The sequence below is a fragment of the Dictyostelium discoideum genome (genome assembly GCF_000004695.1).
Source record: "Dictyostelium discoideum AX4 chromosome 2 chromosome, whole genome shotgun sequence".
Classification (NCBI taxonomy): Eukaryota; Evosea; class Eumycetozoa; order Dictyosteliales; family Dictyosteliaceae; genus Dictyostelium; species Dictyostelium discoideum.
In genome coordinates this window covers 5,194,806-5,218,384 of record NC_007088.5, presented here as the reverse complement: position 1 = coordinate 5,218,384, position 23,579 = coordinate 5,194,806, and the positions used below count along the sequence as shown (strand labels likewise).

The 23,579-nt window shown below is 22.6% G+C and overlaps 8 protein-coding genes and 1 non-coding gene across 9 annotated transcripts in view; 5 read left to right on the top strand and 4 right to left on the bottom strand.

Moving 5' to 3' along the window:
- Positions 1–436: 436 nt before the first annotated feature.
- On the top strand, positions 437–1,165 carry limF (LIM-type zinc finger-containing protein; the record flags this gene model as incomplete). The annotated part of the gene is made up of 2 exons (XM_638729.1): positions 437–707; positions 843–1,165. 2 exons carry the CDS (start codon positions 437–439, stop codon positions 1,163–1,165), a joined length of 594 nt encoding a protein of 197 aa, XP_643821.1.
- A 96-nt stretch (positions 1,166–1,261) lies between these two features.
- Positions 1,262–6,612, bottom strand: pikC (phosphatidylinositol-4,5-diphosphate 3-kinase; the record flags this gene model as incomplete). The annotated part of the gene is made up of 3 exons (XM_638728.1): positions 1,262–1,753; positions 1,846–6,111; positions 6,277–6,612. 3 exons carry the CDS (start codon positions 6,610–6,612, stop codon positions 1,262–1,264), a joined length of 5,094 nt encoding a protein of 1,697 aa, XP_643820.1.
- Positions 6,613–7,892: 1,280 nt separating this feature from the next.
- DDB_G0275195 (hypothetical protein) lies at positions 7,893–11,913 on the top strand (the record flags this gene model as incomplete). The annotated part of the gene is made up of 4 exons (XM_638727.1): positions 7,893–8,032; positions 8,255–8,665; positions 8,751–9,173; positions 9,246–11,913. The coding sequence occupies 4 exons, from the start codon at positions 7,893–7,895 to the stop codon at positions 11,911–11,913; spliced, it is 3,642 nt and encodes a 1,213-aa protein (XP_643819.1).
- A 240-nt stretch (positions 11,914–12,153) lies between these two features.
- DDB_G0275159 (hypothetical protein) lies at positions 12,154–13,554 on the bottom strand (the record flags this gene model as incomplete). Its single annotated transcript, XM_638726.1, has 1 exon — positions 12,154–13,554. The coding sequence occupies one exon, from the start codon at positions 13,552–13,554 to the stop codon at positions 12,154–12,156; it is 1,401 nt and encodes a 466-aa protein (XP_643818.1).
- Positions 13,555–14,445: 891 nt separating this feature from the next.
- Positions 14,446–15,009, top strand: DDB_G0275161 (hypothetical protein; the record flags this gene model as incomplete). The annotated part of the gene is made up of 1 exon (XM_638725.1): positions 14,446–15,009. One exon carries the CDS (start codon positions 14,446–14,448, stop codon positions 15,007–15,009), a length of 564 nt encoding a protein of 187 aa, XP_643817.1.
- Positions 15,010–15,320: 311 nt separating this feature from the next.
- CYP518B1 (cytochrome P450 family protein) lies at positions 15,321–17,351 on the bottom strand (the record flags this gene model as incomplete). The annotated part of the gene is made up of 7 exons (XM_001134598.1): positions 15,321–15,376; positions 15,468–15,717; positions 15,806–16,080; positions 16,172–16,577; positions 16,683–17,059; positions 17,145–17,202; positions 17,301–17,351. 7 exons carry the CDS (start codon positions 17,349–17,351, stop codon positions 15,321–15,323), a joined length of 1,473 nt encoding a protein of 490 aa, XP_001134598.1.
- A 410-nt stretch (positions 17,352–17,761) lies between these two features.
- DDB_G0275285 (hypothetical protein) lies at positions 17,762–20,290 on the bottom strand (the record flags this gene model as incomplete). The annotated part of the gene is made up of 3 exons (XM_638723.1): positions 17,762–17,817; positions 17,886–17,890; positions 18,030–20,290. The coding sequence occupies 3 exons, from the start codon at positions 20,288–20,290 to the stop codon at positions 17,762–17,764; spliced, it is 2,322 nt and encodes a 773-aa protein (XP_643815.1).
- Positions 20,291–20,597: 307 nt separating this feature from the next.
- On the top strand, positions 20,598–20,669 carry tRNA-Asp-GUC-11. Its single transcript has one exon. It is a non-coding gene; the product is annotated as a tRNA-Asp (tRNA).
- A 1,942-nt stretch (positions 20,670–22,611) lies between these two features.
- DDB_G0275283 (hypothetical protein) overlaps positions 22,612–23,579 on the top strand; it is a gene marked incomplete at both ends in the record, with an annotated part of 2,547 nt that continues 1,579 nt past the window's right edge. The window contains one exon of the mRNA XM_638722.1: positions 22,612–23,579. This exon is cut by the window's right edge and continues 884 nt beyond it. Coding sequence (XP_643814.1) covers positions 22,612–23,579 — 968 coding nt within the window.

Here is a 23,579-nt window from a genome sequence, read left to right as displayed (position 1 = left end):
GACAGTATATTTTTAAAAATTCAATTAATAATTTAAGTGTTTACAATCTTAAATGGTATATAAAAAAAAACATGATTATTATTATTTTCATTATTTTAGTTTTTTTTATTTTTTTTTTTTTAATTTCTATTTTTATCTTTTTTGAAATTTAAAAAAAAATAAAAAAAAAAATAAAAAAAAAAAAAAATGATGAAGGCCAAATGGTTGGAATTTGAATTTTCACCTAAATTGAAAAAAAAAATCTTATTATTTCCAAAGTGTGGGTTGGACAAAAAAAACTTATTTTCACACCCAGGTTTTTCAAATAAACAATTCAAGTCCAATTTTTTTTTTATTTTTTTTTTTTTTATTTTCAAATTTAATTATTTTTAAATTTTTATTTTTAGTTTTCTATTTTTAATTAATAATAAAATAAGAATAATAATAGTAATATAAAATGAGTGGTCAAAATATTTTAAAATGTAAAAAATGTCAATTAGAAATAACAAATAAAATAATAACAAACCATAACTCTGATACATTTCATGAGCAATGTTTTGTTTGTAAATTATGTTCTACTCCTATTTCCGATCCTTACTTTACAGATAAAGAAACTGGTGATTTTTATTGTGCAAAGTGTGAAGTAATTAGAAATGATCAATCAAAACCATTGAGAGAATCTTTAGGATTTTGTTCTTTATGTTATAAATATTTTAGACAAAATGAAGGTTAGTACTTTTTTTTTTTTTTTTATTTTTTTTTTTTTTTTTTTTATAATTAATTATAGTATGGAATAAAAAATAATTATTTTTTTTTTTTTTATAATTAATTAATTACTAATTCTTTTTTTTTTTTTTTTTTAGATATATTGACTATTGATCTTGAAAGATATCATATTGGTTGTTTAAAGTGTACAATTTGTAAAAAAGGAATAAATAATGAAAAGTATTATAGAGAGAAAATGACATCAAAATTAAGTAATTACTGTTGTGAGGATTGTTTTGAAAAAGTTGATAAGTGTAATGGATGTAATTCAATGACGCTCGGACAAACCCTTCTTGCGATGGGTAAAAATTATCATGCCAATTGTTTTAAATGTTTTAAATGTAGTGAAATTATTAAACCAAATTCACCATATTCAATAAATAAACAAACAAATACACCATCTTGTCAAAAATGTAATTAAATAAAAATTTAAAAAAAAAAAAAAAAAAAAAAAAAGAGTTTAATTATAATAATTATTTACAATTTTATTAAAAACTACAATTTGTAGTTTATTTTACTATTTATCTATACTATTTTCTTTCTCTGTGTCATTATTACTATTATTATTATTATCCTTGTCGTTATTATCATTATTTTCTTTTTCTTTTTCTTTTTCTTTTTCTTTTTCTTTTTCTTTATTATCCTTATTATTTTTTTTGTCTGATCTACTTAAGTCAAGTCTACTTGAATCTGATCTACTTGAATCTGATCTACTTAAATCTGATCTACTTAAATCTAATTTACTTTGTGATGATGGTTTATTTTTATTTAAATTTAAACTACTTGCACTTCCAATTTTAGGTGCTGAATTACCAGAAACTAAATTTTTACGATGTGCCATAATATGAATTGCAAAATTAATTGTAGTTGTTAATGTACCTATTGATTCATGAATAAGTTTTTTAAAGTATTCTGAAGCTTCTGCATCTGTAAGATCTAATCTAAATTTATCACGTAAATAAACAATATCATTTTCACTTCTAAGTTCTGGAATACCTGTGGATAACATCTAATTATAATAATAAAAAAAAAAAAAAAAAAGAAAATATATATTAATATTTAAAATTTTAAAATAATTATAATAATAATAATAAAACTTACCAATTCAAACATATTTATAAAAACATGAGCATTACTTCTAATTATATTGAAAGCTTTACAACAAATATCAACAAAGAAAGCGAAATTTGGAGAATCTTTACCACCAATTACATAAACGAAATCAGGAGTTAAAACGAATGGAGCTTTTTCACGTTGAAATCCTGCAAATGTTTTGAAATTACCAAGGAAATGACCAAAATCGATATGGAAAAGGTGTCCATGAATATCTACCATAATATTATCATTATGTCTATCACCAATACCCAAAACATAAGTTGCAACACAATAACCAGCACAAGATAATGTGAATTTTGAAACTGCTTTTTGATAACTATTTTCAGTTTGATTATGATTTTTCAACCAATTTGCAATGGGTGTTTGTTTGAAAGCACCAGATACACCACCAGCACCAGCTTGGATTCTAGCGGCAGTTTCTGAATTTGGAACCACTTCAATTAAGCCAGTACCCATACCAGTTGCAATACAACGATAAATGGTCATATGTAAATCTAAATCTTGTGATTTCCACATATGATCCATTAGACGCAACAATTGTAATGTTAGAATATCTTGTCTAAGATCATCACCAGTCTTTGCTATCATTTGTAATGGTGGTGCAAAAGGATCAGCATTTTTAAATGTTACCCAAAGTGGTACCTTTGCTGAATCCATTGATTTACATTTCTCTGGAATAATATTTAAAATCCGAATTGAAGGATCAAATGGTACAAATAATTCGGTTGGAAATGATTGCTCTTCACGTAAATTATTTTCAACATATTGTTTTCTCTTTTCATAAGGTACTTCTTTAACACGTTTAGCTAAATTCTCTAAAATTCTAAGGGTTGTAATTTCACGTTTAAATGATTCCATTAATTGAGTTGGTGCATAACGTAAGAAACCAGATGATAACACTCTAAATCTTTCACAAACCTCTTGATTATCGATATCAGCACGTAAATGCCAAAAGAATGGGTGACCTAAAACCTGCATATTTTGCCAAACTCTACCAATTAAGAATAAACTTAATACAGAGTTATGAAAAACATCATGTTTAATAGCTTGTACCAATTGAAGCATATAAATCTCCAATTCATAATCAGACATTTGATCTAAACATTTAACGGCGTATTCTCTAATTTCAACACAATCTGCAAACTTTGGATCCAATAACTCTAAAGCATCGACTGCCGATAAAGTTGGCCAAATTTTTAATAATTGAAAAGCTTCACCAACTTGTTTATAATTTGTCCATTCTACTGATTGTAAAAGTTTTGATAATGCTTGTGGTTTCGTATGACAAAAGTATCTTGATTTCCAAATTAACAATCTCTCTTCTTTATTCAATGAATAGAGTGGATCTTGTAATATAATTTGCTCGACTCTATCCATTTCCTCCATTGTAACCACTGGTAATTCATTGCCATTCTCGTCTTTACTAATTAACTCTATTAAATCATCTTCATAGTGAATTGTTTTTGGTACAACATAATCTTTAAATTCGAATGCAATGATAATCGCTTGATCTTTACTCTCTAAATTATCGACACAAGTTCCAATTGGATTAATTTTACCTGGCCATAATAATAGAGAGAATGGTGCAAAAGTATTTAGTATACCTTTTGAATCGAATAAACGATGACCAACCCAACCAATATTAAAAATGTCACCTCTATATCTAGCATTTAAACCTAAACACATTCTAGCACCATTTGGAATATTTGAAACTGCTAATGGAATATTAACCCATTCATTCCAAACCACTGTATCTTGGAAACTAACCAATTTACTACTTTGTGTTGCTAATAATTCACCACCAAAATAAACTGCTGCCTCAATAAATAATTGAATACTTGGTGAATCTGTACCAATTATCTCTGATGCTTTACTTGCAAAAATTTCATGAGCATGTAATAATCTAACTTGTAAATTCTCTGTAACTGTTAATGATGAAATACAATTATCTTTTTCTCTAATTGGTTTTTCAATTTTTGATAAAACATTTAAAATTCCATTATTTAATTTTAAAATATTTTCATCATCAATATTTTCTATTTGTTGTTGTTGTTGTTGTTGTTGTTGTTGTTGTTGTTGTTGTTGCTGTTGTTGTATAATTAAACCTAAACTTAATAATTCTACCATTGTTAAATCAATTTCACCTTTTCTTTTAATTTTTTCAACTATATATTCAACTGATAATAATGGTACATTAGGATCAACATATTGATTAATACCAGTTATTAAGAAACGATATTGTGTTGGATCAAAAGGTGTTGTATTTTTAAGTTTTTCAGATAGAATTGTCATTAAAGAGAATGCTGTATGATTATTAGCACAACGAAGTGATTTAGTTTGATTTTTAAAGAGATGTACACGAATGACAAAGAATTCTGGAATTGTTTTTGGTGGTGGATAAGGTGTTAAACGAGCAGCTGGTACATTTGATTGTGGTTTTGCCAACATTGCCAACTCGCGTAATTTTCTATTGAAACTTAGTACATCATCGATATGAGATTTCCAAATGCTTGGTCTACCATTATTAATTTCTAAACTTTGTAAATCCACTAATCTCTCTTTACAAAGTTCATCCTCCAATACCAATTCCAATTTAATATTTGTTGGTTTCTGTGTTGGATTATTGTAATTTAAATTATACTGAATTAAATGACCCAATGGCGTATCTTGATCGAATACCACATCTTTATTACACCAACGTAGTGTAAAGAATTTCTCATCTTTTTCTAAATTTAAATGACCTTGCATTTTACCACTTGCCCATGCCAATTGTCTAATTGAATCAATTGAACTACTCGATGAACCTGGTACCTTTACATGATGTCTACATGGTAATAACACGATAACATTGGTTTCCCAATGTTCATCTTGAAGTGGTATATCCTCTTCCTCCAATCCATCATCATTGGATGCATTACATGCTCTCATAAAATATCCCTTTGATAAATGATTTTTCTTTTTTAAATTATCAATTTCATTTCTTTCTTTTAAAATTTTCTCTCTTTCTTCATTCTCCAATTTCTCTTTCTCTAATAGTTCTTTTAATGATTCTTCTGTTTCTTCAATTTTATAATTTTCATCATTATTATTATTATTATTATTATTTATTAATTCTTCATTATTATTATTATTATTATTATTATTATTATTATTATTATTATTATTATTATTATTATTATTATTATTATTATTATTATTATTATTATTATTATTTTCATTAAATATATCTGATTGAGTTGGTGGTGAACTTGATGGTGATTTTAATAAATCAATTTTTGAATCTTGTCTAGAGGTAAAGAATCTACTTGAACCACTAATATTTAAAGGTTTACCATTATTTTGTGGTGATGAAGCAAATCCAATAGATGATGAAGTTGGTTTAGATGATGTCCATGATTTAAACTTATTCATTCTCTTTGAAACTGATAATGAATTTGAATTAGTCATTGTTATTGAAAATCCTACACTATTGGTCGTAGCATTTGTTGTATTATTAGAATTTGTATTATTACTATTATTATTATTATTATTACCATTCAAGTGTGATGGTGGTGAAGATGATGGCGAAATACCATTATTATTATTATTACTATTACTATTATTATTATTACTATTATTATTACCATTACCATTATTATTATTATTGTTATTATTTTTTTTAATATTTTCAAGTTTCTTTTTCATTAATGTAAGCATTGATGGACCCTGTGTATAGTTTGTTATTGCTATATTATTGATTGTTTCACCTTCAATTTCATTTTCTTCTTCTGGTTTTTTTGGTGAAATTATAAATCCTTTTGATGGTGATTTTTCTAATGGTGAAGTTCCTGTAGATGTTTCTTTAGTTTCTGTAGTTTTAATTTCCGTTATTTTATTTTCAGTTATATTTATATCTTTGGTGATTGAACTATCTGGTGATAAATTAATATTATTATTATTATTACTATTATTATTATCATTTTCTTCTTTGTTTTCAGTTGATGCTGATGGTATTATTACATTGTTATTATTATTATTATTATTATTATTATTATTATTATTATTATTATTATTATTATTATTATTATTATTATTATTATTAATTAAATTTTGAGTAGTTGGTATTGTTAAATAAATATTTGAATTATTTAAAGAGTTTTCTTTAATATTCTTAATTAAATTAGACCATTGCTTAAATTGTTCTGTTGACTCTAGTTTATCATAGTTTTCTTTGAAATCTATTAAATCCTTGATCGTAAATTCTAATTGTTCCTGTTTTTTTTTTTTTTTTTTATAATGAAAATATAAAATAAAAAATTAGTTTTTGTGGGTGGGTTATATTCATAAAAAAAAAAAAAAAAAATAAAAAAAAATATAAAAAAATAAAAAAAAAAAAGTATCTGCAAAGATATACTGAGCTAATAATAAAAAAAATACCTTTAATAAATCAATGGTTGCCTTGACATTAACACAACTATCTCTATCTAAAAATACAGTTGTGCAAGGTTGGGTATTATTATTATTATTATTATTATTATTATTATTATTATTATTATTATTATTATTATTATTATTATTATTATTATTATTATTATTTATTGATCTTTGTAAATTTATTGCAAGAGGTGGAACTTCAGAGTCAATATCAAAATCCTCAATACTTCCAACAACCATTGGTTCATTTGAAAATTGAATTTGATTTGAGTTTATCACATTTGGTATTTGTTGTGATTGTGTTGTTTGGTGAATTACACCAGTGACAATTTGTCTCATTCCCTTTTTTTTTATTAATTTATTATTGTTCTTTTTCAATTGTTTGTTTTTATTTTTATTTTTATTTTTATTTTATTATTATTATTATTATTATTATTATTTATTATTTATTATTTATTATTATTATTATTTTTATTTATTATTATTACACAACACAGAGAAAACTGCTCAATGATAATTTTTTTTTTTTTTAATTTTTTTTTTTTTTTTTCAAATTTAAGTTTTTTTAAAATTTTTTTATTTTACGTGCTATCAGATATTTTACAGCCTGAAGCCAAAATTTTTTTTAACCGTCGCTTTGACATCATTGAAAAAATTGGAATATATCTTCAAAAAAAAAAATTAAAAAAAAAAAATTAGAAAAAAAAAAAAGATAACATATTGCAGAAATAAAAACGAAAATAACATACTAAAATAAAAAAATTAAAGCAATACTAAAAATAAAAATTTAAAACGATACTAAAAAAAAAAAAATATTATTATAACACCCTGGAATGCAACCACTTTATTTTTTTTTCTTTTTTTTTTTTTTTTTTTTTTTTTTTTTTATAAATATCCAAACTACAAATCTTTTTTTTTTTTTTTTTTTTTTTTTTTTTTTTTTACATTAATAAAAAATTAATAAATTAAATATTATTAATATTAAAAAGGAAATGTGAAGGTATAATTTTGGAATAGTATTGTTATTTGTGCATGATAGATCTCTGAATAAAATAAATTATTAATATATTTAGGTTCTCACACCAATATCATTGAGTAAATTAATATTTTTCTTTTTTATAATACCCCCACCCCCATTATGCATAATGAATGCAGTGACAATTGAAAAAAACACATTTTTTAATATAAAATAAAATTTCATATTATTATACAAACTCCAATGAAAGAAAGTGATATGATTTTTCTATTTTTATTTTTTATTTAAAATATGGCCCTAATATATGAAGGTTGTATCTTTAAATTTCTTTTTCTTTTTTTTTGTTAGAGGATGGGAGTAAAAGTAAAAAAAATAATTTATTACAAATATTAAAAAAAAATGTTATCAAAAAAAAAAAAAAAAAAAAAAAAAAAAACAAAATAAAAATTAAGAATAAATTATTTATTATATTATTTAAATAATTATATGTATATATTTGTTTTTAAATAATGAAAAATTATTTTTTTATAATTTTTTTTTAATATAAAAAGGACCTTATATTATTTCTAAAAATTATTTTTTAAATAAATTAAAAAAAAAAAAAAATAAAACTTTCACAATATTATTTTAAAAGAAAATAATAATGAAAATGAAATTTATAAATCTTTTATTTCCAATTTTCTTAATATTGGGAGTTTTTCAAATTTCAAATGGCCAAACAAATCCAGATAATTGTAAAGCTACTTTAAATGGTTTGGATTATGATTTCAGTAAGTTCAAAGAGTAAGTTATTTTTGGGTAAAAAAAAAAAAAAAATCCTAATTTTGGCTTTAATTAAATTTTGTTCTTTTAAATTTACTTAACCAAATTTTTCTAAAATTATTTTATTTTATTTAATTTTTTTTTTTTTTTTTTTTTTTTTTTGGAAATTAATTTTTTTTTTTTTTTTTTTTTTTTCGTTCAACCCAAATAATAAATAACAAATTATAAAATAATAAAAAATAGTCCTTTTCAATATGATTTAACTCCTTATTCATTATATTTTTCAATTTGTTCTGTATCACCAAAATGTCCAAACTCAACAAATGTTTGTAAAAATTATGGAAAAACATCTATTAATTTAGGAGACTTAAATAATTCAACTTTTGTCTCTTTACCAAATGGCGGTGTTGGTGGTTCAATAATTACTTTTTCAAAACAAAAATGTTTAAATGGTGAATTCAGACGTACAAATATAACAATGCTTTGTAACAGAAATGGTTCTGATGCAGTTGAAAGAGTAATTCAAGATGGATTGTGTTCAATGAATATAATTGTTTCTGGTAATTCAGCTTGTCCATCCTCAACACTTCCAAATAAATATCCTTGTCAAATTGAATTAGATGGAAATAATTATGATTTTAATGATTTTAAAAAGTAACTATTCATTATTTATTATATAAAAAAAAAAAAAAAAAAAAAAAAATATATTACTAATTAAAAAAAAAAAAAAAAAAAATAGAGTACCATTTTATTCATATAGTAAAGATGGTATTGATATTAATTGGAATGTATGTGGTGCACCAACAAAATGTATTGATAGTAGTGTTTGCTTTAGAAATGGATCAAGCATTGGTAGTATTGATTCAGTTGGCTTTGAATCATTGGGTAATTCATCTTTTGGTGCCAGAATTACAAGTACAAGTTCAACAATGAAGTGTAATGGAGGTAAACAATTTATTCAATCTCGTATCAATTTAAAATGTTCCTCTAAACCAACTCCAACTGTTGAAAGAGTTGAACGTATTGATGACTGTACTTTTAACATTTTAATGAGTGGTTCAGCAGCTTGTCCAACTAACAAACCACCACAACCAAAAACTCCAAAATATTATTGTAAACCAAATCTTAATGGTTTAAACTATGATTTTACAGGATTTAAAAGGTAATATTAATAATATAAATAATAATAATAATTATTTATTAATTTTTTTATTTTTTTAATTTTTTAAAATAGTGATCCATATTATACTAGTGTACTAAAAGGTTTAACAATTAATTGGAACATTTGTTCATCACCAGCTTGTTGTCCACGTCAAACTGCATGCATTAAACCTGATAATTCTTTAATTGGTACTATTGGTGACTATGGTAGTGCTACCATTAATCCATTAGATAGTGATGATCAATATGGCGCTGTGATTACAAGTAGCTCATCAAATAATTTGTGTCAAGGAACAGGTAAACCAAAATCAACTACAATAACCTTACTTTGTAAAGATTCACAATATACATCAATTAGTGTCAATTCTACTGATGACAATTGTAATTTCAATATTGTCATGAGTTCAATTTTAGCATGTCCTATGACCTTACAAAATGATGTTTTCGTTCATAACCCAAATCCATTTAACAAACCAACTCCAAAACCAACTTCTCCACCCCTCACCAAAAAACCAACTTCTCCACCAACTCAACCACCCATTCAATCACCAACAGAAGAATCATCAAGCCATAATAGTGAAAGTTCAAGTGGTCAAACATCAAGCAGTGAATCTAACAATAGTCAATCAAATGAAGATTCTAATCATCAAAGCTCGGGCAATCATCCAACAAATGATTCTAGTAACCAAGGCTCCGGTAGCCATTCAAACAACCATTCAAGTAACCAAGGTTCTAGTAGTGGACAAGATAGCTCAAGTGAAACTTTAAAAATCCAAAATTCAAATAATGAATCTAGTGATGACCATAGTTCAACAAATAATGAATCAAGCAGCCAAGGTTCAAACAATGAATCTTCAAATAACGAATCTAGCAACCAAGGTTCAAACAATGAATCTTCACATAATGAAACAAGCAACCAAGGTTCAAATAATGAATCATCACATAATGAATCAAGCAGCCAAGGTTCAAACAATGAATCAGCACACAACGAATCAAGCAACCAAGGTTCAAACAATGAATCATCACATAATGAATCAAGCAACCAAGGTTCAAACAATGAATCATCAAATAATGAATCAAGCAACCAAGGTTCAAACAATGAATCTTCACATAATGAATCAAGCAACCAAGGTTCAAACAATGAATCATCAAATAATGAATCTAGCAACCAAGGTTCAAACAATGAATCTTCACATAATGAAACAAGCAACCAAGGTTCAAACAATGAATCATCACATAATGAATCAAGCAGCCAAGGTTCAAACAATGAATCAGCACACAACGAATCAAGCAACCAAGGTTCAAACAATGAATCATCACATAATGAATCAAGTAGCCAAGGTTCAAACAATGAATCATCAAATAACGATTCTAACAACCAAAATTCAAACAATGAGCCATCAAATAATGAGTCAAGCAATCAAAGTTCAAACAATCTATCATCAAACAATGAGTCATCAAATAATGAATCAAGTAACCAAGGTTCAAACAATGAATCATCACATAGCGAATCATCAAATAATGAATCTAGCAACCAAAGTTTGAACAGTGAATATAACAATGAACCAAGTCAAGGTTCAAATAGTGAGTCAAGCAATGAATCTAGCAATCAAAGTTTGAACAGCGAATCTAACAACGACTCAAGCAGTCATGGTTCAAACAGTGAATCATCAAATAATGAATCAAGTAGCCATGGTTCAAATAATGAATCATCAAATAATGAATCAAGTAGTCAAGATTCAAGCAACTATAGTTCAAACAATGGATCATCAAATAATGAATCAAGTAGCCAAGGTTCAAATAATGAATCAAGCAACCAAGGTTCAAACAATGAATCATCAAATAATGAATCAAGTAGCCAAGGTTCAAACAATGAATCATCACATAATGAGCCAAGCAACCAAAGTTCAAATAATGAATCATCAAATAATGAATCATCAAATAATGAATCATCAAATAATGAATCAAGTAGTAAAGGTTCAAATAATGAATCTTCAAATAATGAATCAAGCAACCAAGGTTCAAATAATGAATCATCAAATAATGAATCAAATAATGAATCATCGAATAACGAATCAAGTAGCCAAGGTTCAAACAATGAATCATCAAATAATGAATCATCGAATAATGAATCAAGTAGCCAAAGTTCAAATAATGGATCATCAAATAATGAATCAAGTAACCAAGGTTCAAACAATGAATCAAGTAGCCATGGCTCAAACAATGAATCAAGCAGCAAAGGTTCAAACAATGAATCAAGTAGCCATGGTTCAAACAATGAATCAAGTAGCCAAGGTTCAAATAATGAATCATCCAACAATGAATCAAGCAACCAAAATTCAAACAATGAATCATCAAATAATGAATCTAGCAGCAAGGGTTCAAATAATGAATCGTCAAATAATGAATCAAGCAGCCAGGGTTCAAATAATGAATCATCAAATAACGAATCTAACAACCAAAATTCAAACAATGAATCATCACATAAAGAAGAAAGTGAATCAAACAGTCATCAAAGTTCAGAAACTGAATCCAAAGATCAAGTTTCAAATAGTGGATCAATGAATCAAAGTAGTGAGTCAAGTGAATCATCGTCTTTATCAGAACAAAGCTCTGCTTTTGAATCTTCGTCATCATCGAGTGGTAATTCTCAATCAAAATCAAGTGAAAATGACGATTCATCTTCTTCCTCAGGTAGTAAAAATTCAAACTCTGCACAAAGTTCCGCATTCTCCTCTTAATCTTTCGAGAATGGTAAATCATCATCACAATCAATGATTTTTCATCTTCAAAATGAAATAATTATTTGTAAATAAATAAATAAATAAATAGTTAAAATAATTAAATAAATTAATTAAATAAATAAATAAATAAAAATTCATTTCATTTAATTTAATATAATTTATTAAGTTATTTATTGATTTCTTATATTTTATTTTATTTTTTTAATTTTTTTTTTTTAATTAAATATACTTTGAAATTTATTTTGTAATTAAATTTAAAGATGATAAAGTTTTATGATAATTTTCTTCCAAGTCTTTATAAAGTTGAATAATTTCTTCTAATCTATCTTTTTCAATTTCTTCTTTACTTTTTTCAGGTTCAGAAGGTGTTGTTAATTCTTTAGTATTGATTGCGACTTTAATATTTGTACCATTTTTTTTATTTTCAATATCTTGTAACTCCTGTAACTCCTCTTGTTCAAGACGTAAATTATCTTCATTCTCTTGCGCAACTTGTTGTTTCATTTTTTCAATTTGTTCAGAATCACCAATATTTTGTTTATAAAGTCTCTTTTTAATTGCAATTCTAAATTCTTTATATTTTGGATTTGAATTTGGTGTTGCTAAAAATTTACTAAATAAATAAATTTCTAAACAAACTTTTGACTGTTTATGGGGAACTAATAATTTCTTTCTAATTTCTTCAAATACTGATTTATTATTTGCATTTAAATCTAGTATAACATTATCAAATAATTTCTCATCGATAATATTCTTTAAATCGACATAGTTTCTTAATAAATTAAAATCATCTGCTGGATCTTCAATGGTGACATCGTAAACTGGTCCGTAGAATCCATCATTGGTTTTATAATATTGATGGATTGAATTAAATAAATATTTACCATGACCCATTCTTTGGTATGGTGGTAAAATTAAATATTGACTAATTCTAGCTCTAGTTTGTTCTGGATGATGATAAAAATTATAAATTGTTGAATAACCTGTAATGCCATATCTCTTTTCACCATCTATAATTCTCTTTTCAAAAATGAAAAATATATCCCAATTTGGATCATCTGTCCAAATATAGGAAGAACCATCGATATACCATAATACAAATATTTGAAGTTTCTCATGGTATCTAAATACTGCTTGATCTGTTATTCTGCCAAAATAAACTTCATACTCTGTTTCTTCACCACTCTCTTTATCTGTAATTGTATATTCATGTATCTTTTTACCAATTGGTTTAAATGATTTTTCTTTTTCTTCAATGAATTTATAAAATGATTGTTTTGAAATTGGTGGGTCTTGTTTTGAAAAAACTTTTAATAATTCACCTTCAACATTTGTTAAATTTTTAGATTGTAAAGTATAATTTGTATCAATATATGATGTTAATGAACCTGCTCCCATATAAATATCAATTTTACAAGCTTCATATCCTTGAACTTGTTCATCATTAAATATTTGATGAGAAAATGATGGATGAAATGATACTGGTCCATCTTCATCTTCTTCTTCATCTTTTATATGTGCTTTATCTTCTTTATCCTTATTCTTTAATTCTTCAATATCCCAAACTAATTTAATATTGGTCACTTCATTTGCATCAAATGTTAAAAGTGTATTACTTGATTTTATTTTACTTGTCATTTTATTTGTTTGAGGAAATTTTTAATTTTTTTTTTTTTTTTTTTTTTTTTTTTTTTTTTTTTTTTGAGTTTTAAAAATGATTTTTTTTTATTTTTTTTTATTTTTAATTTTTTTTTTTTTATACAAAATGAAAAAACGGAAATTATGATCGTTTAAAAGAAAAAATGATTTTGGAAATGGCCAAATAGCGCCCCTCATACCTTTTTAAAAATTTAATTAAAAATCTATTTTTAGAATTAAAAAATAAAAAAAAAAAAAAAGATATTACTCATAAAATTTTTAAAGTTTTTTTTAATGTTTTGTGAAAAAAATATTAATAGTGAAAAATAAAAATTAAAATAATGTTATCATTTTTTAAAGTTATAAAAATATTTGTTTTTATATCAATTTATAAGATATAAAGAAAAAAAAATTAAAAAAAAAAAAAAATTAAAATTAGTATTATTTTTATTTTTATTTTATTAATATTATTATTACAACACAAAAAAAAAAAAAGTGAAAAATTTAATGAAATTTCCTTTGAAATTGAGTTTTTCCATGATTTTCCCATTTGATAAAAAAATGAGAAAAAAGATTTTTTTTTTTTTTAAATCAAAGAAGATTATTTTATTTTTTTTTTTTTGAAAATTTAAGTTTTAACACCCCAAATTTAATTTTTTTAAAAAAAAAAAAAAATTTGTTTATAAATAAATAACACTTAAAATATTAAATTGCACTTAATTTTTTAAAAAAAAAAAAAAAAAAAAAAAAAAAAAATTTGTTATAAATTAAAAATATTTTAAAGTTATTAAATCCAAAATATAAAACAATACAAAACAAATAAAAAATAAAAATAAAAATAAAATTTAAAGAATAGTTTAAAAAATAATAATTAATAATAAAAAAAAAAAAATGTTAAACAGAAATCAAAAATATGATTTACACACTATTATTTTAAATAGTAAAAGTTTAAGAAAGCATCATATCAAAGAAGAAGATGTTATTCATCTCAAGGGTGATGTAAAAGAACATTTTTATGAATTAAAAATTGTAAAAGAAGCTCACAATATGGCATTTAAAAAATGTACCGTTGAAGAAGGTTTACAATTAAGAGATTTGTTCAATGGAGAGGGTAATATTTTTACAACCTCATTTCATATCAATGAGGATAAAAGTGAACTTTCTCAACTCTTTATTGACAATTGCATTGAAAAGGGTGTTAGTGCCGTTCCACATTTGGTGTATAATGGTGCATCTTCATTACTCACAATTGATGTCAATGGTGAAGAATATGAAATCAGCAGAAAAAGATTAAATGGTTTGTCAAACTACATCAAAAGTGTTTACTCAACTGGAGATTTGCTTGAACCTCAAGATCACATTTTTGGTAAAATCCATCCAAGTAGAACTTTTCAAAGAACTTTGAAGAAATACTATATGTTTATGAAACGTATTAGTGAATTACTTGACAACTAAAATCAACAAGATGTTCCAAACTCAAATCATTCAAAAAAAAAAAAAAACAAATTATCTAAAAAAGGTTTTTTAATATAAAACTAAGTTGTTTAACCCAAATTGGTTTTATTTACAAGTGAAATTAAAAAAATTTCCACTACATAAGTTAAATATAATTTTTATGTTTATTTATTTTAAAATAAAATAAAATAAAACAAAATAGAAATCTAAATGATTTTTATTTTTTTAATTGGTGCTTTGAATAAAATAAAATAAAATAAAATAAAATAATAATTAAAACAAAAGGTATAAAAAATTTATTAAATTTAATTCTAACGATTTTCTAATTTAACTTCAAAAATGTTTGGTCTAAATGTTATACCATAATCTTTTTAATTTTTTAAAAAAATATTATAATCATATTAATTTGGTTGTTTAAACAATTTTTACAAAAGATATATAAAAAAGGTAATACTTACTTGGTATTTCATTTAATGGTTTACCATCAATACTTTTTATTTTAAAATTTAATACTATATTTGTTAAACAAATATATAATTCATGTTGACTAAAATTTGAACCAAGACACATCCTTTTACCAACACCATAAGGAAAGTAATTGTTTGAGTGTGAATCTGTTAAAAATCTTTCTGGATAAAATTTATTTGCATTTTCACCCCAATACTTTTCATCTCTAAAAATTGAATACATTGATGGAAATAAGTATGTCTAAATGTGAAATAAATATAAAAATTAATTGTATTAAATAAACAGTTTAGAGTTATAGTTGATTTTTTAAAAAAAACAAATTACATACACCTTTTGGAATTTTAATTCCATCAACTTCAAATCCTTCATTTGACATTCTTGGCACAGAAAAAGGTGTTGCTGGAATAAGACGTAATACTTCTTTTAATGTTGCATTAAATAATGGAGTCAATGGTCTATGTGATAAATTAATTAAAACATCACTACCTTTTAATGGTTTATTAATTTTCAAAGCACCAATTAATTCATCATATATTTTATCTTGATATATAGGGTTATTTACTAAATAAGTCAAAAACCATTCACTAGTTGATGAATTTGTATCTAAATAAAAAATTAATATTTAAAAAATTAATAAATTATAATAATTTATAATAATATTCATTATAGATTTTTTTTAAATATAAAATTATACCTGTACCAGCAGCAAGTAATTCAATTGCAATTGCAACAAATGATTTATCACATTCTATAGCATTTTGATTTTTATACTCCATAATTAAATTATCTAAAACATCTCTTGGTTTATTTAAATCAATTGTTTCTAAATGTTCATCATAATATTGTTTTAATATCTTTTTTAAATTAAAAGTTGTATATGTGAAATATCTTAAATATATACTAAGAAATGGATATGAAAGTATCAAATAATTTAAAAATTTTATAAGGCCAACAGAATCCATTACTTCTTGAATAGATACCATAAATTTTTTTCTATCTTTTCTTAATTCATTTTCATAAATGTTTTCAACTCTTTTACCTAATATATAATCAAATAAAATATTTGAATAAAAATATAAAAAATTTGATCTAGTGTCAAACTTTTTTAAAAAAAAAAATAAAAATAAAAACACATATGTTAATTTAAAAAACATGGTTTAAAATGATTATAATAATTAAGGTTTTATATATAGAGCTATAATTACATTTTCACCAGATTTGGAAATTTTTTTCATATATTCAATAATAAATTTTGTTTCTTTTTCAAATAAAAAATTATTAATTTTGGCTTTATGACCATTAAATAATTTACTTAAAATCCCATGATGAAAATCCCAATTATTTTCATTTGATGAAATTATCCCTCTAAATCTTTCGGAAATATTTAATACTGTTGGGGATTTTAATCTTGAATTTATTTGTTTTGGAAAATTTAAATATATTTTTTTATATAGTATTGGATCAGTAATTGCAATTGATAAATAATCACCAAACCAATAATTTACAAATCTTCCATTATTATATTTCATTCGGTCATTATGTACAACTAAATGTGGTTGATTTATAACATGAATAAAGTGACCTTTTATAAAATTAAAAAAATATTATCACAAATATTAATTAAAAAAAAATAAAAAAAAAAAAAAAAAAATAAAAAAAAAATTTACCAATAACCGGTAAAGCCCAAGGGGATCCATAGTTTCTATATTTAAAATTTTTATAACACTTTATATAATTTTTTTAATAAAAAAATTTATAAATTAGTTTTAAAGGAATAACAATTTTATTTTTAAATAATTATATGTTTTAAATTAAAAACTTACAAAATCATAAAAAAGATATAATATTATCAAAATTATTATATTCGTTAACATTTTTTTTTATTTAAATTATTAATTTGAATTTTCTTTTTTTTTTTTTTTTTTTTTTTTTTAAAAAATAGTATTTTAGAATTATAAAAAAAAAAAAAAAAATAAAAGAATTAAGAATTTTTTTATTTTTCTAAAAATTATTTTTTCTTTTAATATTTAATATATTGTTTTATTAATTTGATTTTCATTATCTCATTATCTCATTATCTCATTATCTCATTATCTCATTATCTCATTATCTCATTTTTGAAATTTTTTTTTTCCTCCTTTTAATTTCCCACTTGCTTTTTTTTTTTTCAAGATTTACTCAAACCGAAAATATAATATTAATATTTTCCAGTTTTAAAATAAATAAAAAATATTTTTAAAATTATAAAAAATTAAAATAAAGTAAAAAAAAAAATAATAATAATTTAATAATAATTAGTATAATTTTTATTGAATATTAATATATTATCTAGATAATACACTAATTAAAAAAAAAAAAAATTAATTTTTTGGAATACAATAAAAATAAATAAATAAAAAACAAATTACCCCCACTTTTATTTATTTAATATACAAAAAAAAAAAAAAAAAATTTAAAATATTAATTTAATTAATTAAATAGATAAATAAAATAAAACAAATAAAAAAAAAAAAAAAAAAAAATTATATTTTTATAAAGATAATTTTTTAAACAATTTATTAGAGTTTGTTGTTGAAACTATTTTAATAATTGGTATTAAATGTTGATTATTAAATAAATCTAAATGATTGATTAAATTAGATACTTTATCTTTACTTGTAGAGAGATAGATAGTCTTTAAATGCTGAGGTAATGGGGACTCAATATTTGGTAGTTGATTAGTAATGATAATAGTTTTAATTGAACAAGGTAACCAATCAGCAGAGATTGGATATTGAAACTGTTCATCCAATTCTAATAAAGTTAAATTTGGTAATTGATTCAATGAATATTTTAATTCCTCCAATGAATAATTTGAAGCAGATGATAAACTTAATGATTTCAAACATTGTAAATTTGAAGATAGAGTTTGCTTTAAATTTTGTTTAAAAGATGATCCCAAAACCAAAGTTTCTAAACAACTCAATGACGAGCCAACGTTATCTAACGGTTGATTAAATTGTGTACCGAATTTAAGGATTTTCAATCTACTTGGTAATGAATTCACTTGTAGTTGAGATTTAAACCAAGATCCAAATTCAATTCTATTAATTGTACATGGTAATGAGAATGGTTCAATAGATTCATTGAATAAATCATTGAATATAATCGTAGTTAAATGTGATGGTATTGAATCACTCCTTTTTATTGAACTATTAAAATCCACTGGAAAACTATATTTCCAAACGCTACAAGGTAAATAACCTTTCTTTACATACTTATAAGCACATGATATCTTTTCCAATCCATTTGGTAAACTTGTTGATTTCTTTAATTTCATTAATGCTCCAATCGAAATTGATTTCAATGATGTAATCATTGATAATTTATCTAATTTACATATTGATAAACTAAATTTATCAAATTTTAAATATTTAATATTTATTTGTTGTAGTTGTTGTGGTTGTTGAATAATTATTGGTGGTGGTGATGGTGGTGGTGTACTTATTTCTGTTATTGGTAAATCTGTTGAAAATATTGGTAAATCTTCAAAAAAATTAGAACCTTGATTAAATTTTAAAAGTGTTACAGATGAAGGTATACTATTTGATTTTAATGGTTTATTAAATAATGAATTTGAAGAGAATATAATTGATTCTAAAGAGTTTGGTAAATAGCCAGGTTCTAAAGGATGATTAAAATCTTTTGAAAATATAATATGTTTAACAGCTGATGGTATAATTTTATCATCAGTTGTTAATAATTTTATTGGACTATTTGGCCAAACTACTCTTTTTAAATTTTGTGGTAAATGTGATGGAAATAAATTTTGATTAAATGTAATTGAAAATGTTAAATCTGTGACAGAGTCTGGTATACTCTTGAATTCTAATGCTCTATTAAATACGCTACCTAAATTTAAATATAACAATTTCGGTGGTAACGAATTTGGTGCAATCGGTATATTAAAATTAAATCCAAGATCCAGTGATGTCAAATTCATCATATTATTACAACGAAACCAATTATTATTATTATTAATATTTGATAAAATTGGTAAACTAAGTGTATTTACTAATTTTAATTTTTTTATTAAATTATTATTATTATTATTATTATTATTATTATTATTATTATTATTATTATTATTATTATTATTATTATTATTATTATTATTATTATTATTATTATTATTATTATTATTATTATTATTATTATTATTATTATTATTAATTTTATTATTATTATTATTTAATGATATAATTTGTTGATTTGGTTTTGATAATAATAAACCATGTAATTCTAATGTATCTATATAGTTTGGTGTTAAAATGTCTTGTAAAGATATTGATTTTATAAATATTTGAACAGTTTTTATATATTCTCTGTGTAGATTTGGTGGTGTTGGGGTTGTTGATGTGTTCATTATTAATTGATTCTCTGGTGTCATTAAGCCTTTAAATTTATAATCAAAATAAATATTAAATAATTTTAAATGATAAATTATTTTTCCCTTTAAAAATACATTTCTCCATATTTTAAAAAATAATGTTGTTGTTGTTGTTGTTGTTGTAGTTGTAGTTGCTGTTGATGATGATGATGATGATGATGATGATGATGATGATGATGATGATGATGATGATGGTGATGATGGTGTTATTACTATATCTGTTGTTGTTGATGTAATTTTCAAAGGTGTATCTGATATTGATTGCTCTGTTGATGTTGTTGTATTTGTAATTTTGTGTGTTGTTTTTTTTGATGTTGCTTTCGGTTTTTTTGATGTATTGAATGTTGCACCTATTGTTTTAAATATACCTTTATTATTATTCATTTAAATAAATTAAAAAAAAAAAAAAAAAAAAAAAAAAAAAAAAAAAAAAACTGGTATTATTAATATAAAAAAAAAAGTGAGATTGCGAAAATGAAAAAAAAAAAAAAAAAATAAATTAAAATTTTAAAAAAAAAAAAATTAAAAAAATCAAATTATATAAACAAATAAAAAAGAATGAATTGTACTTTTTTTTTAATTTCTAATTTTATGATTTTAAATCAAATAAAAATTTTAATTCTTGAAATTTCTTTTTTTTTTTTATTTGTTTATATAAACTTTTATATTTAAAATTAAATTTCATGAAATTTCCTTGTTGGTCTAGTGGTGAGGATTTTCGCCTGTCACGCGAAAGGCCCGGGTTCAATTCCCGGACAGGGAGCTTTTTCTGAGAACTAAAAAGAGATCGCATGTTCGATTCCTATTGTGAATAATCATTGGTACTAATAGTTATTTATACAGTTTTGCCTAAATCAAATTATATTATTATTATTATTATTAATTATACAGGAAATAAACAATAATTAATAGTTTTAAAACTATGTAAAGTAGTTATCCTTTTTTATACAAATTATCAAATAAAGAATTTAACTCTGTTATATTTTTTATTATAAAATATGTGCAGACAAATATCTTTTTTTTTTTTTGTTTTTGTTTTTGTTTTTGTTTTTTTTTTTTTTTTTTTTTTTTAAAAAAACTAAATTCGTCAAACATAATATGGGATACTATAATTTTTTTTGTTAAATTATTAGTTATTATAACTGTTGTTAAATATTTAATAGCCGTATTACTATTAAAGAGTTTAAAGAAGAACTTATGATTAAATTTTTAAACTTATAATTATCAATCACTTGGTCATTAATTTTGTAGGTTGTATTGATATTTTTTTTTTTTTTTTTTTTTTTTATATTTATGAAAATATTATTTTTTTTATATTTATTATTATTATTATCTATATTATTATTATTATTATTATTATTATTATTATTATTATTATTATTATTATTATTATTATTATTATTATTATTTTTATACAAATAAAACCATTAATTATTGTTTGTTTCATTTAATGGATAAACACAGATTAATCAATATTAAAAAAAATAAAAAAATAATCAAACCACCCAAAAACAGTCAAAATTACTATTAATTAATTCTGAAAATGGTTAAAAAAAAAAAATTAAAAAAATAAAAATTAAGAAAATAAAAAAAACATGTTTTTTTACTGGCAAAAGTGACAAAAATCTCGGTATTATCTGAAAATAATGTAATTTTTTTTTTTTTTAATTCTGTCGAGGAAATTTTGGTCAAATATTCTTTTTTTTTTTTTATTTTTATTTTCTATTTTAATTTTTATTTTTATTTTTATTTTTATTTTATTTTAATAATTATAAAAAAAAATGGAATGCATAAAACAAATGAAAAATAGCATAAATCTCGCTTGTCAAAAATAATCAACGAAAATTGGTTAATAAAAAGAAAAAAAAAAATAAGAAAAACAAAAAAAAAAAAAAATATTCTTCATTGAGTCGAGCGAAACATTTTGGCTGGTTATGAATATAATTGGACTTTTTTTTTTTTAGCCAAAGTTATTGATTGAAAAAAAATCTATTTTTTAATTTTTTTTTTTTTTTTTTTTTTTTTTTTAGGCTACCTTAAAACCAAAAAAATATAAAAAAAAAAAAATAAAAAAAAAATAAAAAAAAATTTTGAAAATTTTTTTTTTTTTTAACGCAGTTGATTATTCCCAAGTCTCCAAGACACCCACCAATACACTCTCATAAAGATATAAATATACCCACATATTTAAATAATTAATTTATTTAAACCCTTCCATAAAAAAATAAATAAAATAAAATAAATAAATAATTGAAAAATAAGATAAAATAAAATAAAAAATAAAAAATAAAAATAAAAAAAAATAAATAAAAAATAATAAAAAAAAAAAAAAAAAAAAAAAAAAATTATACAATTAAAAAAAAAAAAAATAGAAATTTCTTTTCTGTTATTAAATAACAGAAAAGGATAAAATCACAAAAATTTTATTTATTTTATATTAAGGTAATACATACAAATAAAAAAAACAAAAAAATAAAATAAAATAAAAATAAAATATATATAAATTAAATTTTGATTTAATTTTAATTTTAATTTTTTTTTTTTTTTTTTTTCTTTTCTTCCAATCACAAATTGACTTCACGTTCGACAAATTTGATTTTAATTTTAATTTTTTTATTTTTTTTTTTTAATTTTTTAATTTTATTTTTTTTTTTTAATTTCAGTAAAAACAGACAGAGGAAGGAGAGAGAAAAAAAAAAAAAGAAATGTCAGATAAAAATTTAAGAAAATTAAAAGATAGATTAGAAAAGAAAAAGGAAGAAGCAACAAAGGTTAGGGATAAATTAAAGAAACAAATTTTATTATTGGATAATATTTTAAAAGAGAATTTGAAATATATTGAAAAGAAACTTGGTAGTAGTAACACTAGTAATGTAGTGGAAGTCAAAGAGAAACTTTTAAATGAATGTGAAAAAGAAGTCACCATTGCAAAGAATAGGATCCTTCAAAAGGTGAGCTCACTAACATCAATAACGAACGAAGCAGACATTCAAGACGATGAAAACGATGAGAATGGTTTATCATCGATATACGACTCATTGCAAAGTATTTTAGACATATCACCCGAATATTTAAGTATCTTTGACCAAGCAAAGAAATCAATGGATCAAAAGATTGAGAGAAATCTAAAAGAGTTGAAACGTCAATCATTAACCTCCTCTGAGAGTGGTGGGTTGGGTGGCAGTAGTGGTAGCATTAGAAATAGTAGTAGTAGTATAAGTAATAATAGTAGTACAAATGATGGTGGTGCTGAAAGTATGTCTGAAATTACTGAAGATGATAATTCTGATTTCGATACAAATTCTGATTTTGGTTTTAATCAATCTTCACCATCGACAAATCAAAATCAAAATCAAAATCAAAATCAAAATCAAAATCAAAATCAAAATCAAAATCAAAATCAAAATCAAAATCAAAATCAAAATCAAAATCAAAATCAAAATCACAATGGAACCACCACCACTACATATAATAATCAACATGTATTAAATACCCTTTTAAGTAGTTCACTTTTTACAAATAATAATAACCGAAGAATAAATTCTTCTGGCGGTAGTGGTGTCGCTAGAAGAAAAGAAATTCATTTGGTCATCACTGATAATGATGATTCTCAAAGTGTTACAAGTAATACAAGTAACACAAGTAATAATAGTAATGGTAGTATAAATGAAGC